The 18,526-nt window shown below is 40.3% G+C and overlaps 1 protein-coding gene across 5 annotated transcripts in view; it reads left to right on the forward strand.

Moving 5' to 3' along the window:
* The window catches only part of LOC136886178 (calponin homology domain-containing protein DDB_G0272472), a 156,242-nt gene that overhangs the window by 39,991 nt on the left and 97,725 nt on the right, over window positions 1-18,526 (forward strand). For 3 of the 5 annotated variants that reach the window (XM_067158916.2, XM_067158915.2, XM_067158919.2), the window contains exon 2: window positions 1,597-1,741. The exons of the other annotated variants lie outside the window; for them this stretch is intronic. In XM_067158916.2, the coding sequence (XP_067015017.2) occupies window positions 1,740-1,741 (2 nt within the window). In that variant the 5' untranslated portion in view covers window positions 1,597-1,739. The remainder of the gene's footprint in view (window positions 1-1,596; window positions 1,742-18,526) is intronic. 5 annotated transcript variants of the gene reach the window in all.

Raw genomic sequence — 18,526 nt, forward strand, 5'->3', positions numbered from 1 at the left:
ATGACTATGAACATGGAAGGCATTCCGTGGAATTTCATATCGAGTTCCAATTGGGCATCTAGTATCCAGAATTGACACTGTGTCTGGCATTATCTAGATAGCAAAAAAAAAAAAACCTCGGAAAATTAATTTAGTCTCCTTTTTCTAGTATTTTTCTAAAATCATTGGGTCTAGTTTTATGACCGGATGCCCATTCTGACGCCAACCCTAAGTGGAAAATTTAATTCACTATTGCATGTTTCTCTGTTTGTTAGTATTGGATTGTCTGCTTGTGAAAAATGTGTGTTAATACTGAACACAAACACCCGGTTCCCGAGCGAGAGGAATTAAGAATACACAGTTTGAATACCCGCCAGGCCGGGAATCGAATCCAGGGCCCTCTGAACCAAAGGGCATTCCGCTGACCATTCACCCAAGGAGCCAAACCGTGATAACGCAGGTCAATACAATAGTAATTTGAAAGGCCTGAAATACGTAAAAATCGCGTCGGTAGATTTACCAGAACGTAATAGAACTTGTGCCGCTTTCTTGATGGATACAGTACTTTTGCACCTTTCTCTTAGCTCAAGCCACCGAAGTCTCAGTTTCATTCATGACTGTGGCAGTACTGAAGCTAGATGGCTTTGAGAAATGACATTCGGAACACAGATACTGCGTCTGAGTGTTACAAAGTATGTTTAATCATGGGTTGGGTTCGAATTTTCAGGCTGAAATCTTATTTATGCGAGTACAAAATATAGTCTAGCCACTCAACGGGTGTATTATAAGATCAGCATAAACGTAAGGGGAACGGCGTGTATGCAGCTCTCCCTACATAACTGTAGAGCAGGCTACATAAAACTTGCAACGCGCTTCAGTAAGTTTGCATTCTAACGAATTACAGCCTAAAAGTCCGGGCTTTACTCATGAGGTCAGTCGTGTTGCAGAAGCACTGGCCCATGAAGAAGCAATGGCAAACATCCTTACTCGAATAATAATAATAATAATAATAATAATAATAATAATAATAATAATAATAATAATAATAATAATAATAATAATAATAATAATAATAATAATAATAATAATAATCATAATAATAATGTTATTGATTTTGTACGTCCCACTAACTACTTTTATGGTTTTTGCAAAGGCCAAGGGGCCGAAATTTAGTCCCGCAGGAGTTCTTTTACGTGTCAGTAAATCTAGTGACAGGAGGCTGATTTGAGCACACCTTCAGATACCACCGGACTGAATCAGGTTCGAACTTGCCAAGTTGGCGTCAAAGGCCATCGCCTCAAAACTCTGAGTACTTAGCCCGCCATTTCCTTACTCCTCATCTTGCGTACTATGCCTCATTTTGTGCCACCACTGGTGTTTGATGTTTCGCTATAACGACGTTACCCATGGAGATGTTATGTGAGTCCTCTTGACTGATGATCAAACAGACAGTAGTCTGATATTCTTATTATTAAATGTACCTTGTCATTACGTAATGCACAGTCCTTCATTATTTGTATCACATTTCAGTAGACTAAAATACTTGGATTTAATTCTTTTTAAAAAGGCAATATTAATTAAACCAACTAATGTTCTTGTATCTTGTGGTATGAACAGACCAAACGACAAGCCAATACGACGATCGAGTTCCGGAGAGAGATTCAGCGACCTGAAGGCTGAGAGAAGGAGGAGAGGATATTTCTTTATAAACCGCTGCTAACAACTTCTGCTATTAGTGCTGCTTATTTATTTACACAATCATGTAAGTTGCTTGCTTGCTTGCTTGCTTGCTTAATTAACATCTCACCATCACATCCCATGCACAGTGTGGCTTAAGTATTAATAACACCTAGCTTGTTAAGTCCCAATTAATTCCCAGAATAGCTTAGCCATAAAAATACAGGGTGTTTCAAAAATGGGGGGCATAATTTCAGGTATGTATTTGTAATATGTAGACAATCAAAATAGTTCATTACAACATGTGTCCGGAAATGCTTCATTTCCCAGTTATGGCCTTCACAACACTGAACTTCAACGAAACGTTCTTCTTCCGCAGGTTATTGTCAGTACAGGAGAAGTTCGAAATGTCCACCTCTTGCTTGAATACAGATCTCACATCGATGTCTCATTGACCTGCGAACACGATCCCAAACTCCAGGAGTATTGCGTATGTCCTCACACGATGCCACAATTCGATTCCGATGGGTTTCCACAGCAGGCACCGGAGACGAATACACCGATGATTTCAAATAGCCCCACAAGTAGAAAACGAGAGGGTTCAGATCAGGTGAGCGCGGAGACCAAGCAATCGGGCCACTTCTACCTATCCATTGATCAGGAAACATTCGATCGAAGTCATCGAGGCATCGACGTTTCGGTGAAGTTCAGTGTTGTGAACGCCATAACTCGGAAATGAAGCATTTCCGGACACATGTTGTAATGCACTATTTTGATTGTCTACATGTAACAAATACATACCTGAAATTATGCCCCCTATTTTTGAAACACCCTGTATAAGAATAGCGAGGATGTTACACAATTATGGCTTGAACTACCTTATCACAAATATGTTCCATTAGGTTGAGTCATTAAAGACACGATTCGCAAAATTCATTTTAAGCAATGGAGAGTAAACTACAAATCCTTTTCCTTTATTTTTTTTGTAGGTTTACATGAAATTTATAGTGCATAAATTGTGTAAAGAAAACTTCTCAGGAACTTAAACCATTCAAACGAAAAGATATTTAACTACGTAACTCTTTACAATACATGTAATTTGTATCTGATCTAAGAATAGCTCAAATACAGGGCGGTGGGAAACAAACGTGAAGCGGGTATATTAGCATTATAGGGTTGGTCATACTGATACGTAATTTGAAAGAAAGAAATTTGATATCTCTTGCCGTTGTTATTTTATTGCTGTTGAAGTTAGCCAATCAGATCGCTTCGCGGGCGAATTCAAACGGGCTTTGCCCTGTGGTGCTGCTAAAACTGCAGGTGGCCTCCGACCGGTTTGAGAGCACCAATCGAAGAAACAAAACTTCCTCATGGGAGGGATTTCAAATGGAACCTCCGAGCAGACAGCACGGCGCCTTAGCAGCTACGCTACGTCGACACCGGCTAAAGCGCATGGTGTGTTTGATGCTGATTTCTCTCAAGCCGGTCTAAGCCACCTACAGAGTTCAGAACAACGCGCGAAGCCCATTTGAATTCGCCCGCGAAGTGATCGGATTGGGTAACTGCGGAAGATGATAAAATGAAAACGGTGTGATAAATCGAATAAATTTTTCAAATTATTTTATCAGCATGACCATGCTTCTAATGCTTATACATCCGGTTCACGTTATTTTCGACCACCCAGTATATATATTAAGGAGTGAAAGCTTAATGTTAAGTATTGCTTTTAATGCGTACAAGAATGTCAAATTACTGTATACAGAATGTAATGATAAAGTTGGCCAAAGTTCCGGGACACATTTCTCACATGTAGAAGAAGAAAATACGGTAGGCCTATATGGATAAAGTTGCTGAAATGCTTTATTTCCACGTTAGATCTCATTTTCTACAACTCTATATAGTAAATTAATCACGGTAAACACACAAGAACAGAAATTACCAGCATAACCACATGAAATTTCATCTTATATCAAAAGTTCAGAATGCCCTCCATTAGCACTGTTACTTGAATCAACTCTTCGTCGCAGGGATACATAAGCGCATTCATGATTCAATGCGACGAAGGGTTTATGTATGTAGGGCACTAGGAAAGTTTTGCAATGTGAGTGAACGCTTTAGACTTTTTCAAAATAATTTCCACCACACTCAATACACTTCTCCACACGTCGAAACCAGTCACTGAACCAACTCTGCCACTTTTCTTCGGTTACATTTTCACGCTCCTGATCCCATGCTGCCAGAAGTTCCCCATCGGATGCAAAACGCCGCCCTTTCAGCTTCATCTTCACTTCTGGGAAGAGTGCGGAGTCACATGGGGCAAGATCAGGACTGTATGGAGGGTGATCAAACACAGTCAACCCTGATCTGGCAAGAAAATCCATTGTTGCATTAGCACGATATGCTGGAGCATTGTCGTGATGCAAGAGCGAAGTGCTGAGCCGTGACTTTGGACGGAGCTGCTTGAGAGCCTGGATGACCTGAGGCAGACAAGTCTCACTGCACCACTTCGCAGTAACTGTCTTTTGTGTTTCTAGCACAACCCGAGTCAGAATGGTCCGTTTAGTGAAGAATACTGCAATCATCCTTTTCTTCACTGACCTTGACTTTCGCACAGTCACAGGGGTACCCTCATATTCAAACAGCCACACCTTGTTCTGGGATTTTGTTGTGACATCGTAATAATAAAGCAAAGTTTCGTCACCTGTAACGATGCTCTTGACGTTACGCGAAGTCCCATTTTCAAACTGTTTTAGTATTTTTCGGTACCATTTCACTCGATGTGCCCTTTGTTCCTCTGAAAGTGAATGGGGCACCCAAAGGGAACAAACATTTCTAACATGGAAATGGTCGTATAGACCTGAATGAATAGCTGGTGCTGTCTTCTAGACCGGTTTTCACCCTTATTTTTATACCTCGCCATAACAGGGGTGTCCAGCCAACCGTTTTAGCGTATTGTAAAACTTTCCTAGTGCCCTTTGTAATTGGTTTTATGTGTTAGCCATACAGAATGAGCTGCAGATGTAAGACTTTGTCAGAGGGTAGACATGATAAAAATCTAGACCAAAACTTTACAACTACAGGTTTCTTAGTTTATCACTTTCGCTAGTTTTCCATAGCTGGAACGATATTTAGTTACAAATTTTATGAATATTACATATTTCATTAATTAATTTTAATACTACACATTTAATTACATATTTTGCGAGTATTACATATTTTGTGAATATTACATATTTAATTACATATTTTGCGAGTATTACATATTTTGTGAACATTACATATTTAATTACATATTTTTCGAGTATTACATATTTAATTACATATTTTGTGAATATTACATATTTTGTGAATATTACATATTTAATTACATATTTCATCTATATGTACTACATTTTATGTATATATTTCGAACTTTGATATTAACTAAAAATCCTGGCCCTAATATAATATCACTGTTATATTTTAACTTGTCTTGTTTATTACCTGATGATGTCCCCAAATGGGAACGAAACATGTCCTCAATTAACGAATACATGTTATTTTGAAAAATAAATAACTTTTGGTATTGTAAAGATAAAACTTTTAATTAAAATTCTTAAGTAAGTAGATTGTTGTAGAAATGAGCTCTAACGTGGAAATAAAGGGAAAAAAACAAATTTTCTTCCTTCTACGTGCGAGGAATGTGTCCTGAGAGTTTCGCCTACTTTATTGTCACACCTTGTATAAACAAATAATAAACAATAATATTTAGTTTAAACCACTTGTAATCAAGTTAAACGATGTATTCTATCCATCTCCAAACGGTGCTTGTTTGATGGGATTGCAAGTGAGATTTATTCTGGTGACATAAGTGTTTCCCTGATAATAACAATTCAATCCTGCTGACTTGCAAAAGCATTAGAGCCATGCTATGGAATAACGTGTCCACCAGTGAACGAGGAAGAGTAGTAACCCCGCCCCATGCAGCAGGTAGGTGAGCCTGCGTTTGTCTGCATCGACCCACCAACACTGACGATGTCTGTACAAGCCCAAAGTGTTCATAACTTTGTTGTTTATGCTACAAATATGGTTGATGTTTAGAACATGTCCAAAAATATATATTCGTAACATATATAAAATAAGAGTATCTTTGGCATACTGAAGAGGAAATCATCTCAGTTCATTTCACCGCCCGAACGCGGTGACATCCAGAATCCCGTGTATCTCCTTGTCGCCCAGGTGGCACACACACAATAAATTGTCTGGTCTCTTTTTTTAATGATTTCAAACAATTTATACATTTATCGAACATCTCGCTTGTAAATTATTCCAATCACTAACTCCTCTTCATACAAATGAATATTTTCCCCAACTTGTCATCGTTAATTCAAACTTCATCTTCACCTTTCCTACTTTAAAAAAAATCTCGATCCAAGCCTATCTGTTATTCCAAGTCATCTCTCCACTTCTCCACTGACAGTTACGAAAATACCGCTTAATCTAGCAGCTCATCATCTTACCCCCAAATCATGCCAGCCCAAAGTTTCCAATATTTTCCGTAAAATTACTCTTTTTTTTCTTTTCGGAAATCATCCAGAACAAATCGTGCTACTTTTCTTTGGATCTTTTCCAGTTATCGAATCAAGCAATTCGGGTGTCATTCTCATCCACTGGAACCATACTCTAATTGGGGTGTTACCAGTCACTTACATGCCATCTCCTTTACATCCTTACTGCATCCCCCAAATACCCTCAAAAAAAAAAAGAACTGTAACATTTACTTACAACCTCAATAATGTGATTACTCACACCATTCAAGATATATTTGAAGGCAACGATAAAGCTATTGAACCTGCTGAATTATGGAATATTTATCCTTGACTAGGATACGTAAAGTAAATAAATTTCTCTGTATAAAAATGAACGTTTCTTTGTGTGTACTTTATAGTCTCAAAAACTGCTTGACCGATTTCGCTGAAAATGTCGCAATTTGTTCTTATTACTCCTCAGACTGTTTGAGAAGTAGTTTGAACGAAATCCGATCGGTAGTTCGGCACAGCGGGTGAGAAGGGATGAAAAAAAAAAATTGGGGAAGGCAAGCAAACCGCAGGACAAGTCTAATTATATTATAATAATACCAATGTAGTTGGTCCGTTATTGGACATTAGAAATTTTCCAGCTAACTCACTCCTGGTTGCCAGCGTTTCGCCTCAGTATGCTAAATTGGGCTCATCAGTTGGTAAATAGCACACCTACCAAGACGCATGGCTAGTGCATACCGTAGAGGCCACTGCGTAGGCTACTTGGAGCCACCGGCAGTGCCAATGCACTATGAGAGACTTTGTCTCATCTGATGGCCAGGCAGGCATCAGTTTTTGGAAATGAGATCAAGTATATTAAATTGCTGACTTAATGTCCTCAGATTCCTTATTTGAGACTGCAGAAGATCTGTAGAAATTGCTGAATGGTATAAACAGAGTCATGGGGAAGGAGAACAAGATGTAAATACGTCCAAAACAAAAGTAATGGAGTGGAATCGAAGTCAGATGATGCAGGAAATATTCGATTAGGAAATGAAGTCTTAAAGTAAGTAGATGAATATTGTTACTTGGGTAGTAAAATATCTAACAGTGGCAGAAGTAAGAAGAACATAAAATGCAGACTAGCACAAGCAAAAAAGAGCTTTCTTAGGAAAAGAAATTTGCTCACTTCGGACATTGATACAGGAGTTAGAAAAATGTTCCTGAAGACTTTTGTCTGGAGTGTGGCATTGTATGGAAGTGAAACATGGATGACAACTAGCTCAGAAAGAAATAGAATAGAAGCTTTGGAAATGTGGTGTTACAGAAGAATGCTGGTGAGGTGGATAGATCGAATGAATAGGTACTAAATCGAATCAAATTTATGACAGGAGATCGATTTGGCTAAATTTGACTAGAAGAATAGATAGAATGATAGGACACATCTTGAGACACCCAGGACTTGTGCAGTTTTTTTTTTTTTTTTTGCTATTGGCTTTACGTCGCACCGACACAGATAGGTCTTACGGCGACGATGGGACAGGAAAGAGCTAGGACTGGGAAGGAAGCGGCCGTGGCCTTAATTAAGGTACAGCCCCAGCATTTGCCTGGTGTGAAAATCGGAAACCATGGAAAAACCATCTTCAGGGCTGCCGACAGTGGGGTTCAAACCCACTATCTCCCGAATACTGGATACTGTCCACACTTAAGCGACTGCAGCTATCGAGCTCGGTTAGTTGGTTTTTAAGGAAAGTTTAGGGGCTAAGAACGGTAGGGGTAGACCAAGGTATGAATATGACAAGCAGATTAGGGCAGATGTAGGATGTGGTAGTTACATAGAAATGAAAAGTTTAGCACAGGATAAGGTGGCATGGAGAGCTGTACGAAACCAGTCTATGGACTGAGGACAAGAAGACGAAGAACAACAACAACAACAACGCTCAACAAAATCGAGGACTAGACGAGAGAAACAATGTGTTTAGTTTCGAGAGTACAGACACACGGCGAGACCAGCTCGACAGCTTGTTACGGACTGACATGGCACACTTCAAGGGGCTGTGATGAACGAGTCCATCCCGTCGACCAAAAACAACGTCCGTTCCTAAGTTCAACGACTTCCTGGCTCCACTTTACATGTTTATATTCTTAATCTGCAAGTGGCCACACGGAGTTTAACAGAACGTAATCCATGGTACGTAGGTCAAGAACTCTATTTTAGATTGAATCAAGTTACTAAACTTGGAGATGATGGAAGTCTTCCCCTTCTTGCTTTCGTATTAATATGCTTTGCAGGTTCATCTTATGCAAAATAGTTCCTTCTTTCAACTGCTGCTTTCTATATAGACTACGTAACACAATAAGCGTTTACAGTTCTAGAACATGTCGAGCTGGATGAAACATCTGGATGGATAGATTTCAAGAACTGATTCGACCATTTTGAAAGTAATGGCCCTAGAATAACTTTAAATTTATTTATTTATTTATTTATTTATTTATTTATTTATTTATTTATTTATTTATTTATGCACAGTTTACTTGCGTAAATGAAATAATTTCAACAGTTAAGTGGCCAGTAAAGAACCATACTTCAAATACGCAAACACTTAAAGTTGCTGTTGTTGTTGTTGTTTGAGTCATCAGTGTATATAATGGTTCGGTGCAGCTCTCCATGCCACCCTATCCTGTGCTAACATTTTCATTTCTCCGTTATTACTACAGTACGTCCAACACCCACTCCAATCTGCTTGGCATATTCATACCTTGGTCTACCCCTACCGTTTTTGCCACCTATACTTCCCTCGAAAACCAACGGAATAAGTCCTGTGTGTCTTAAGATGTGTCCTATCATTCTATTTCTTTATCTCGTCAAATTTAGTAAAATCGATCTCCTCTCACCAATTCGACTCAGTAGTTCTTCATTCGTGATTCAATCTATCCATCCCACCCTTAATATTCTTCTGTTATATGACATTTCAAAAGTTTCTATTTTCTTTCTTTCTAAGCCAGTTATCGTCCACATTTCACTGTCATACTAAGCCACGCTCCAGAAGAAAGTCTTCAAAAACATCTTTCTAATTCATATATCAGTGTTCGAAGTGAGCAATTTCCTTTTTTTTTCTTTGGAAAGGCTTTCCTTGCTTGTGCTAGTCTGCATTTCATGTCCACCTTACTTCTGCCACCATTAGTTATTTTATTATCCAAGTAACAATATTCATCTACTTCCTTTAAGACTAATACTTCCCGCATGATCTGACTTTGTTAGATCGGACTCCATTACTTATCTTTTAGACTTATTTATTTTCATACTGTACTCCTTCCGCAAGAATCTGCCCATACCATTTAGCAATTTCTCAGGATATCCTGCAGACTCAGATAAAATTTCATCATCATTGGCAGATCTCAGGGTTTTGATTTCCTTTCCAAATTCCATTTTGATTTTCTTTACCGCAAACTGCAGTCTTGTATCACTCCTTCCTGGATTTCTGCTTTTGTTTCAAAACCCTCGATTCTTATCACCGCAGACTGATTTTTCTACAGATTGTAGATAATTCTTCTTTCTCGCGATCTGGTCCCGATCACCTACAGTATATTTAAAATAGCTTGATCCAATCAGCTTTATCGAGTGAATTTTCTAGATCGACAAAAGCTATGTACGTGGGCTTATCTTTCTTAATTCGGCTCTCTAAGGTCAGGATTGCTTCACGTGTTCCTACATTTCTTTGCTTTTTCAATCGTAAAATAGCCAGCGTTTCGTAGCTGTGACAGCAGGTTCATCAGTTAGAAATGCCATACCTATTCAAGATGTTAGCTAATATACTGTTGAGACATTACTATTTAAATCACCCTTTAAACCATATTCAGTGACAGTGTACTAGGGTAGATAAATAGCTCCACTTGGTATAAATACCTGCCTTTGTTTTCATGCTAAAAAAAGAGAGCTATAATTTAATTTAATGTCGCTGGTTATTTCAAACTGAAGAATAATGGCAGGACAACACAGAAGTAGAGACTAAGTTAGGAATGAATTCGACATGTGAAATTGCGCGTATCAACCGGTTGCAGCGGCGATGTCATGTGAGGCGAATGGAGGAGGATAGGTTATCTAGAAGAATAATAGGCTCGGTCAACGGGGGGAAGGGGCGTGGTAAGAAGACCAGAAGAACACCTAGACGACGACGGTGGTATTACAAAAGTGAAGAACTATGTATGTATGTAATAAATGAAGCTGATGAACAGAAATACTGCAAATACGCATCAACAACAAATTTTGAACCATTAAATACATTTTTAACCACTAAACAAGGAGGCCATGAAGTCCAGGCAGAGCCCCTTGACAGCGAAACCCTTGTTAAACATCGCTCCTGACTGCAGACCTCCATTACTTCTCCCAGCCATGAGCCAACTGCGAACATGGAGACAGCTGTCGTGAATCTATTCCTAACTCGCGTGCACTACCATGGCAATCTCCCAGCTACACTTCGCAACAACATTCCCGACATCGCTACACAGAAGAACCTTGATGGGGCTACAAATATGACTGTGCACACATTTTATTCATACCTTGTCTCATTAGTAAAATATACTTACATACATTAACGTGATCTTTCTTTCTACTTATCTTCCTTTGTTCAAAGAAGCCGAAATAGAACAGTCAGGGTAACAAAGTGGGCATACCTTCTCCACGTTTCAAATATATACGCAGACACAGTCCTGAAGAATAAATAAATAAATAAATAAATAAATAAATAAATAAATAAATAAATAAATAAATAAATACATACATACATACATACATACATACATACATACATACATACATACATACATAAATAGATAAATAAATAAATAAATAAATAAATATGTACAACGCATGAACTCTTTACCATAATGGAAAGCTGCCCCTTATTCAAAATCCCTGTAGGAATTTTTAGTCACCAGGTATTTCTATACCCTTACGGGTGCCTTCTAGTCTTTGAGGTGGTCTCATGTGGTACTTAGTTGTCTCACCAAAAGCCTCTTCTCAGTGCTCAAATCAAGCTAACTGTTTCCAGTGACACAGTGAAACCAAAACGAACTTTTGGGTATGAAACTTGGACTTCTTACAGGAGATACTTCCAATATCTGGAATAAATACTACAAGCGCTGACTTAGAAGAACAGACCATAGTAAAACGGCAGGAAGAGCTCAACACCAAAAGCACTGAGGCAATGACTATGAAACATCCACCTACTCGTATTTTCATCGACCGGCCATAGTCTCTGCTTAGCTTACACACACCTACCAAAGCAAGATTTTGCCCTTTCTTGGCTGGCAATTGGCGATTAAACTAAACAGTCAGCTGCACTTATTTTGCATTTATGTTTCCAAATTTCTATTTACATGAAATAGTTTTTCTAGAAGAATCAGCGATACAGGAAATACGCTTCTGCCAGTAAAAGAAACATCGCACCAAAGTTTGATGATGATGATGATGATGATGATGATGATGATGATGTTTGTAGTTTAAAGGGGCCTGACAGCTAGGTCATCGGCCCCTAATGGTAGGAGGTGCAACGAAATGACACGATAATTAAAACTTCAATATATATCCACTGACTTGAATCGAAAACGAATGATTATGGAAAACTGACCATGAATCCAAAACAGTTAGTGGACCGAATTCACAATTCCTTATTTTCAGAGATGATGCTTGTTGTCCAAAGGGGTCTAAAATCCATTTCACCGGTCCCTCATAATAGTAATCACTGATAAAGCAGAGAAGCCTCCATGGCTCACGCGGCATAGAGTCGGACTCTCACCGCTGGGTTCCGTGGTTCACATTCCGCTCACTCCATGTGAGATTTGTGCTGGACAAAGCGGAGGCGGGACAGATATTTCTCTGGGTACGCCGAGTTTCCCTGTCATCTTTCATTCCAGCAACACTCTTCAATATCATTTCATTTCATCTGTCAGTCATTAATCATTGCCCTAGAGGAGTGCGACAGGCTTCGGCAGCCGGCACAATTCCTATCCTCGCCGCTAGATGGGGGCTTCATTCATTCCATTCCTGACCCGGTCAAGTGACTGGGGACAGGCTGTGGATAAAACAGAACCATCGTCTTCGTCCTATAGTGGTACCAATCACAGGTAACGTAGATTCTTGTTGTCGCTCGCATAGTGGTACCAATCATAGGTAACGTAGACTCTTGTTGTCGCTCGCATAGTGGTACCAATCATAGGTAACGTAGACTCTTGTTGTTGCTCGCATAGTGGTACTAATCATAGGTAACGTAGACTCTTGTTGTTGCTAGCATAGTGGTACTAATCATAGGTAACGTAGACTCTTGTTGTTGCTAGCATAGTGGTACTAATCATAGGTAACGTAGACTCTTGTTGTTGCTAGCATAGTGGTACCAATCATAGGTAACGTAGACTCTTGTTGTTGCTAGCATAGTGGTACTAATCATAGGTAACGTAGACTCTTGTTGTTGCTAGCATAGTGGTACCAATCATAGGTAACGTAGACTCTTGTTGTTGCTAGCATAGTGGTACCAATCATAGGTAACGTAGACTCTTGTTGTTGCTCGCATAGTGGTACCAATCATAGGTAACGTAGACTCTTGTTGTTGCTCGCATAGTGGTACCAATCATAGGTAACGTAGACTCTTGTTGTTGCTCGCATAGTGGTACCAATCATAGGTAACGTAGACTCTTGTTGTTGCTCGCATAGTGGTACCAATCATAGGTAACGTAGACTCTTGTTGTTGCTCACATAGTGGTACCAATCATAGGTAACGTAGACTGTTGTTGTTGCTCGCATAGTGGTACCAATCATAGGTAACGTAGACTCTTGTTGTTGCTCACATAGTGGTACTAATCATAGGTAACGTAGACTCGTGTTGTTGCTCGCATAGTGGTACCAATCATAGGTAACGTAGACTCTTGTTGTTGCTCGCATAGTGGTACCAATCATAGGTAACGTAGACTCTTGTTGTTGCTCGCATAGTGGTACCAATCATAGGTAACGTAGACTCTTGTTGTTGCTCGCATAGTGGTACCAATCATAGGTAACGTAGACTCTTGTTGTTGCTCGCATAGTGGTACTAATCATAGGTAACGTAGACTCTTGTTGTTGCTCGCATAGTGGTACCAATCATAGGTAACGTAGACTCTTGTTGTTGCTCGCATAGTGGTACGAATCATAGGTAACGTAGACTCTTGTTGTTGCTCGCATAGTGGTACCAATCATAGGTAACGTAGACTCTTGTTGTTGCTCGCATAGTGGTACCAATCATAGGTAACGTAGACTCTTGTTGTTGCTCGCATAGTGGTACTAATCATAGGTAACGTAGACTCGTGTTGTTGCTCGCATAGTGGTACCAATCATAGGTAACGTAGACTCTTGTTGTTGCTCGCATAGTGGTACCAATCATAGGTAACGTAGACTCTTGTTGTTGCTCGCATAGTGGTACGAATCATAGGTAACGTAGACTCTTGCTGTTGCTCGCATAGTGGTACCAATCATAGGTAACGTAGACTCTTGTTGTTGCTCGCATAGTGGTACCAATCATAGGTAACGTAGACTCTTGTTGTTGCTCGCATAGTGGTACCAATCATAGGTAACGTAGACTCTTGTTGTTGCTCACATAGTGGTACCAATCATAGGTAACGTAGACTGTTGTTGTTGCTCGCATAGTGGTACCAATCATAGGTAACGTAGACTCTTGTTGTTGCTCACATAGTGGTACTAATCATAGGTAACGTAGACTCGTGTTGTTGCTCGCATAGTGGTACCAATCATAGGTAACGTAGACTCTTGTTGTTGCTCGCATAGTGGTACCAATCATAGGTAACGTAGACTCTTGTTGTTGCTCGCATAGTGGTACCAATCATAGGTAACGTAGACTCTTGTTGTTGCTCGCATAGTGGTACCAATCATAGGTAACGTAGACTCTTGTTGTTGCTCGCATAGTGGTACTAATCATAGGTAACGTAGACTCTTGTTGTTGCTCGCATAGTGGTACCAATCATAGGTAACGTAGACTCTTGTTGTTGCTCGCATAGTGGTACGAATCATAGGTAACGTAGACTCTTGTTGTTGCTCGCATAGTGGTACCAATCATAGGTAACGTAGACTCTTGTTGTTGCTCGCATAGTGGTACCAATCATAGGTAACGTAGACTCTTGTTGTTGCTCGCATAGTGGTACTAATCATAGGTAACGTAGACTCGTGTTGTTGCTCGCATAGTGGTACCAATCATAGGTAACGTAGACTCTTGTTGTTGCTCGCATAGTGGTACCAATCATAGGTAACGTAGACTCTTGTTGTTGCTCGCATAGTGGTACGAATCATAGGTAACGTAGACTCTTGCTGTTGCTCGCATAGTGGTACCAATCATAGGTAACGTAGACTCTTGTTGTTGCTCGCATAGTGGTACCAATCATAGGTAACGTAGACTCTTGTTGTTGCTCGCATAGTGGTACCAATCATAGGTAACGTAGACTCTTGTTGTTGCTCGCATAGTGGTACTAATCATAGGTAACGTAGACTCTTGTTGTTGCTCGCATAGTGGTACTAATCATAGGCAATGTAGACCCATGGTGTAACACACATTATGGCAACACCCACAGGCAACACGAACCCAGGGAAATCCTCACATAATGGCACTACTCTCAGGCAACGCAGACACGAAAGTTTACAATTAATATTCTGACAAGTAACGAGATAAAACACACACAAAAGAACAGTTTATAATACACTTATGTTCATAAAAAACAGAACTCCTTGAAAGACTTGAGAGAGGAAGTTCATATTCACGGGACGTGTTCATTAGTATGTTCTGCAGAAACGATTAGCATTTCAGTCACCTAGGTTCAGCATGTGTCCTGTTGCCTGGTAGGCACTGGGTCCTCCATGGGCAGTGATAACTTATTCCATGCGAAATGGCATGATGCGTGTAAAGCGAGAATGACGTCCATGCTGCATTCACATGGTTCCACAGTTCATCTTTGGTGGTTGACATTGGATCACAGCGCTGCACCCGTCGTTTCACCATACCTCACACATTTTCGATTGAGACAAGTCCGGTGATCGGGAGGACCAAGTCAACAGTCTGACATTCTGTGACAACAAGAAGGTAGATGTTCGTGCAGCAACATGTGGCCGCGCATTGTCCTGCTGAAATATGGCGTCTGGGGTGTCGTGCAGAAAGAGTATGGCTAGGGGTCGCAGGATGTCATTCAAAAGGTCAAACTCGTCACAGAGCCCTGAACACGGCGCCAACTGTGATTTGTGGTTATGCCTAACAGAACCCCACACCATAAAGCTTTGAGTAGGCACTGTATGTCTTGTGCGATCAATGTGATGCCTCCCCCACCCTGTCTGCGGCGAACCAAAATGCGGCCATCATTTTCAAATAAACAGAACCTGGATTCGTCGAAAAACACTATCTGCTGCCATTCCTGTCCCCAGTGACGTCGTTCCATTCACTATTGCAGTCTAGCATGTTTATGAACCTTAGTCAAAGGTAGGCGGAGAAGTGTACGACGCGCCGGTAACTCAGACCGTCATAAACGGCGATGGACTGTCACTCCTGATAGTGTACGATCTGTTACACTGTCCCACTGTTGCGCCAGAGCCGAGGAGGACGCAGATCTGTCCCGCAATGCCATTCGGATGAGGTGTCGATCTTCTCGGGGGGTTCTGGGTGGTGCGACCAGACCCATCTCGTCGTGTTCTACGTCCTTTAGTGAACCATTCTGTACACACCCGTTGCACTGACATCACACTTCGTCCCACACGAGCAGCAATTTCCCGGATGGATGCATCACGTTCTCTCATGCCAATAATGCGCCCACTTTCAAGCGCACTCATTTGACGGTGCGGTTCTTTCATACATCTGCGAGGCATCCTGCACGTCTGCTCAAGTCACACTGATCCATTACCTTCGGTTTATAGCGCGAATACGAGAGTCGCAGGCACATTTCACCAGTCGGTGGTGGTGCGCAGAGATATCGATGTGGACCTTGAACTTGAGGGCCGACCTGGTTCAAATGCTAATCACTTCTTCAGAACATATTAATGCACACGTCCTGTGAATATGAACTTCCTAACTCTATTATTTCAAGGTGTTCTGGTTTTCATGAACGGGAGTATACATTAAATCAGGTTTCCAGAAACGTGTCTCTGAGATTTTTTTTTTTTTTTGCTAGGGGCTTTACGTCGCACCGACACAGATAGGTCTTATGGCGACGATGGGATAGGAAAGGCCTAGGAGTTGGAAGAAAGCGGCCGTGGCCTTAATTAAGGTATAGCCCCAGCATTTGCCTGGTGTGAAAATGGGAAACCACGGAAAACCATCTTCAGGGCTGCCGATAGTGGGATTCGAACCTACTATCTCCCGGATGCAAGCTCACAGCCGCGCGCCTCTACGCGCACGGCCAACTCGCCCGGTTCTGAGATATTGGATTACTGCCAAGTAAATATTTCTGTCCTGTGAAGCTAGGAGAGCAGATACTGAGTTGAAGTCTGGCTAGTGATTTTATAAAAGTCTTCTGTTGTTTCCAAAAATCTGCTGCAGGCGAAGAAGAGACGAAGAAGAGATGGTTAATGTCTTCAATAATATTCCGCTTACATACACAGTACAGAGAGTTCACTACATTTATGCGACAGAGATGACTTGGAAAGCTACGATGATTATAGTGCATCCTGATCAATGATGCGATATAACTTCTATTGTTATTCCGTTCTGCGACGTAAAGCAAATAGAAAAAAATCCGTTTTGAGAACCATGGGTTAGCTGGAGGGTATGGTTGTATTGTCCAGTTTTGGTGACATCGGTACAGTATTTCTTGAGGTTGTTTATTCTCGATTCCACTCCCCAAATCAAGTTATGTATTCTCAGCTGGGGGATAGACAAGGCAATCAGCAAAACCGATACAGATTTGTTCTATTTTATGGGAACTCCAATTTTACCAGGCTTCAATTCGAAGGAACTCCTATGAGTTTAGCTTTCAATTCTATCCAATTGGAAGGACTTTGGTCGAAAATATTTGCAAGGAAATTTTTTTCATTTTGTTTAAGAAATTCCGGATCAATTCTTTCGTTTCTGACTATTCTGAGTTTGGGTCTGTCACTTTAACATTCATAATTTCGTTTTAGAAATTGCTGCATGGTCTATTTGAAATTCTCCTAAGTGAAAATTTGGTGATTTCCAGGTTGTTTTCTTGTGTGGAAGAGCCAGAAAATGGGTTGATATCAGCTTTAACTCAAAATTCTTGCTGAAGCTTATTAGTTTTTCTCCGTTCTTGTTGGTTCAGTTGTGAGTAGCGTATAGTCCTACAATGGTCCTAAATTTATTTTCTTTACCAATTTGCGCGCTGAATCTACTAGCTGAATTTTAAAGTGATGTTTGGAAATCTGCTGTAGTCTCTTCCAGCAGATCCCAGAATTTCTCTACTTGTTGTGTGTCTTTTTGGTTGTAGTTGTTTGCCAATGCATGTGCATTGATTAATGTATACATTTTAATTCCTAATTTGATTATGACCAGGGATATTCAATCAAGGAATCAATGAATCAATTAATCAATCAATCTGGTCTGTATTTAGGGCAGTCGCCCTGTTGGCAGATTCCCTATCTGTTGTGTTCCTTAGCCTTTTCTTAAAGGATTGCAAAGAATATGGAAATTAATGAACATCTCCCTTGGTAAGTTATTCCAATCCCTAACTCCCCTTCCTATAAACGAATATTTGCCCCGATTTGTCATCTTGAATTCCAGCTTTATCTTCATATTGTGATTTTTCCTACTTTTAAAGACACCACTCAAATTTATTCGTCTACTGATGTCATTGCACGCCATCTCTCCACTGACAGCTCGGAACATACCACTTAGTCGAGTAGCTCGTCTCCTCTCCACCACGTTTTCCCAGCCTAAACTTTGCAACATTTTAGTAATGCTACTCTTTTGTCGGAATTCACCCAGAACAAATCGAGCTGCTTTCCTGTGGATTTTTTTTCCAGTTCTTGAATCAAGTAATCCTGGTGAGGGTACCATACACTGGAACCATACTCTAGTTGGGGTCTTACCAGAGACTTGTATGCCCTCTCCTTTACATCCTTATTACAACCCCTAAATACCCTTATAACCATGTGCAGGGAGAAGGAAATGTAAAATTCATTTCTGAATTTGTGATATTTCTTCTGATTGCAAATCCAGTGCCGACTTGTAATGGTGCATTAGGAAGGTGGATGGCCGGTTTACCTTTGTAGATTCTATAATTAACTGATTTTAAAAAAATTCATCACGGTATCTAATATTTTTAAGTGCTAAAATTTGGATGTTAAATTTGTCCAATACATCTGTTAGCTGATTTAGCTTGTCAATTTTGAGAAT

The sequence above is a fragment of the Anabrus simplex genome, chromosome X (genome assembly GCF_040414725.1).
Source record: "Anabrus simplex isolate iqAnaSimp1 chromosome X, ASM4041472v1, whole genome shotgun sequence".
Classification (NCBI taxonomy): Eukaryota; Metazoa; Arthropoda; class Insecta; order Orthoptera; family Tettigoniidae; genus Anabrus; species Anabrus simplex.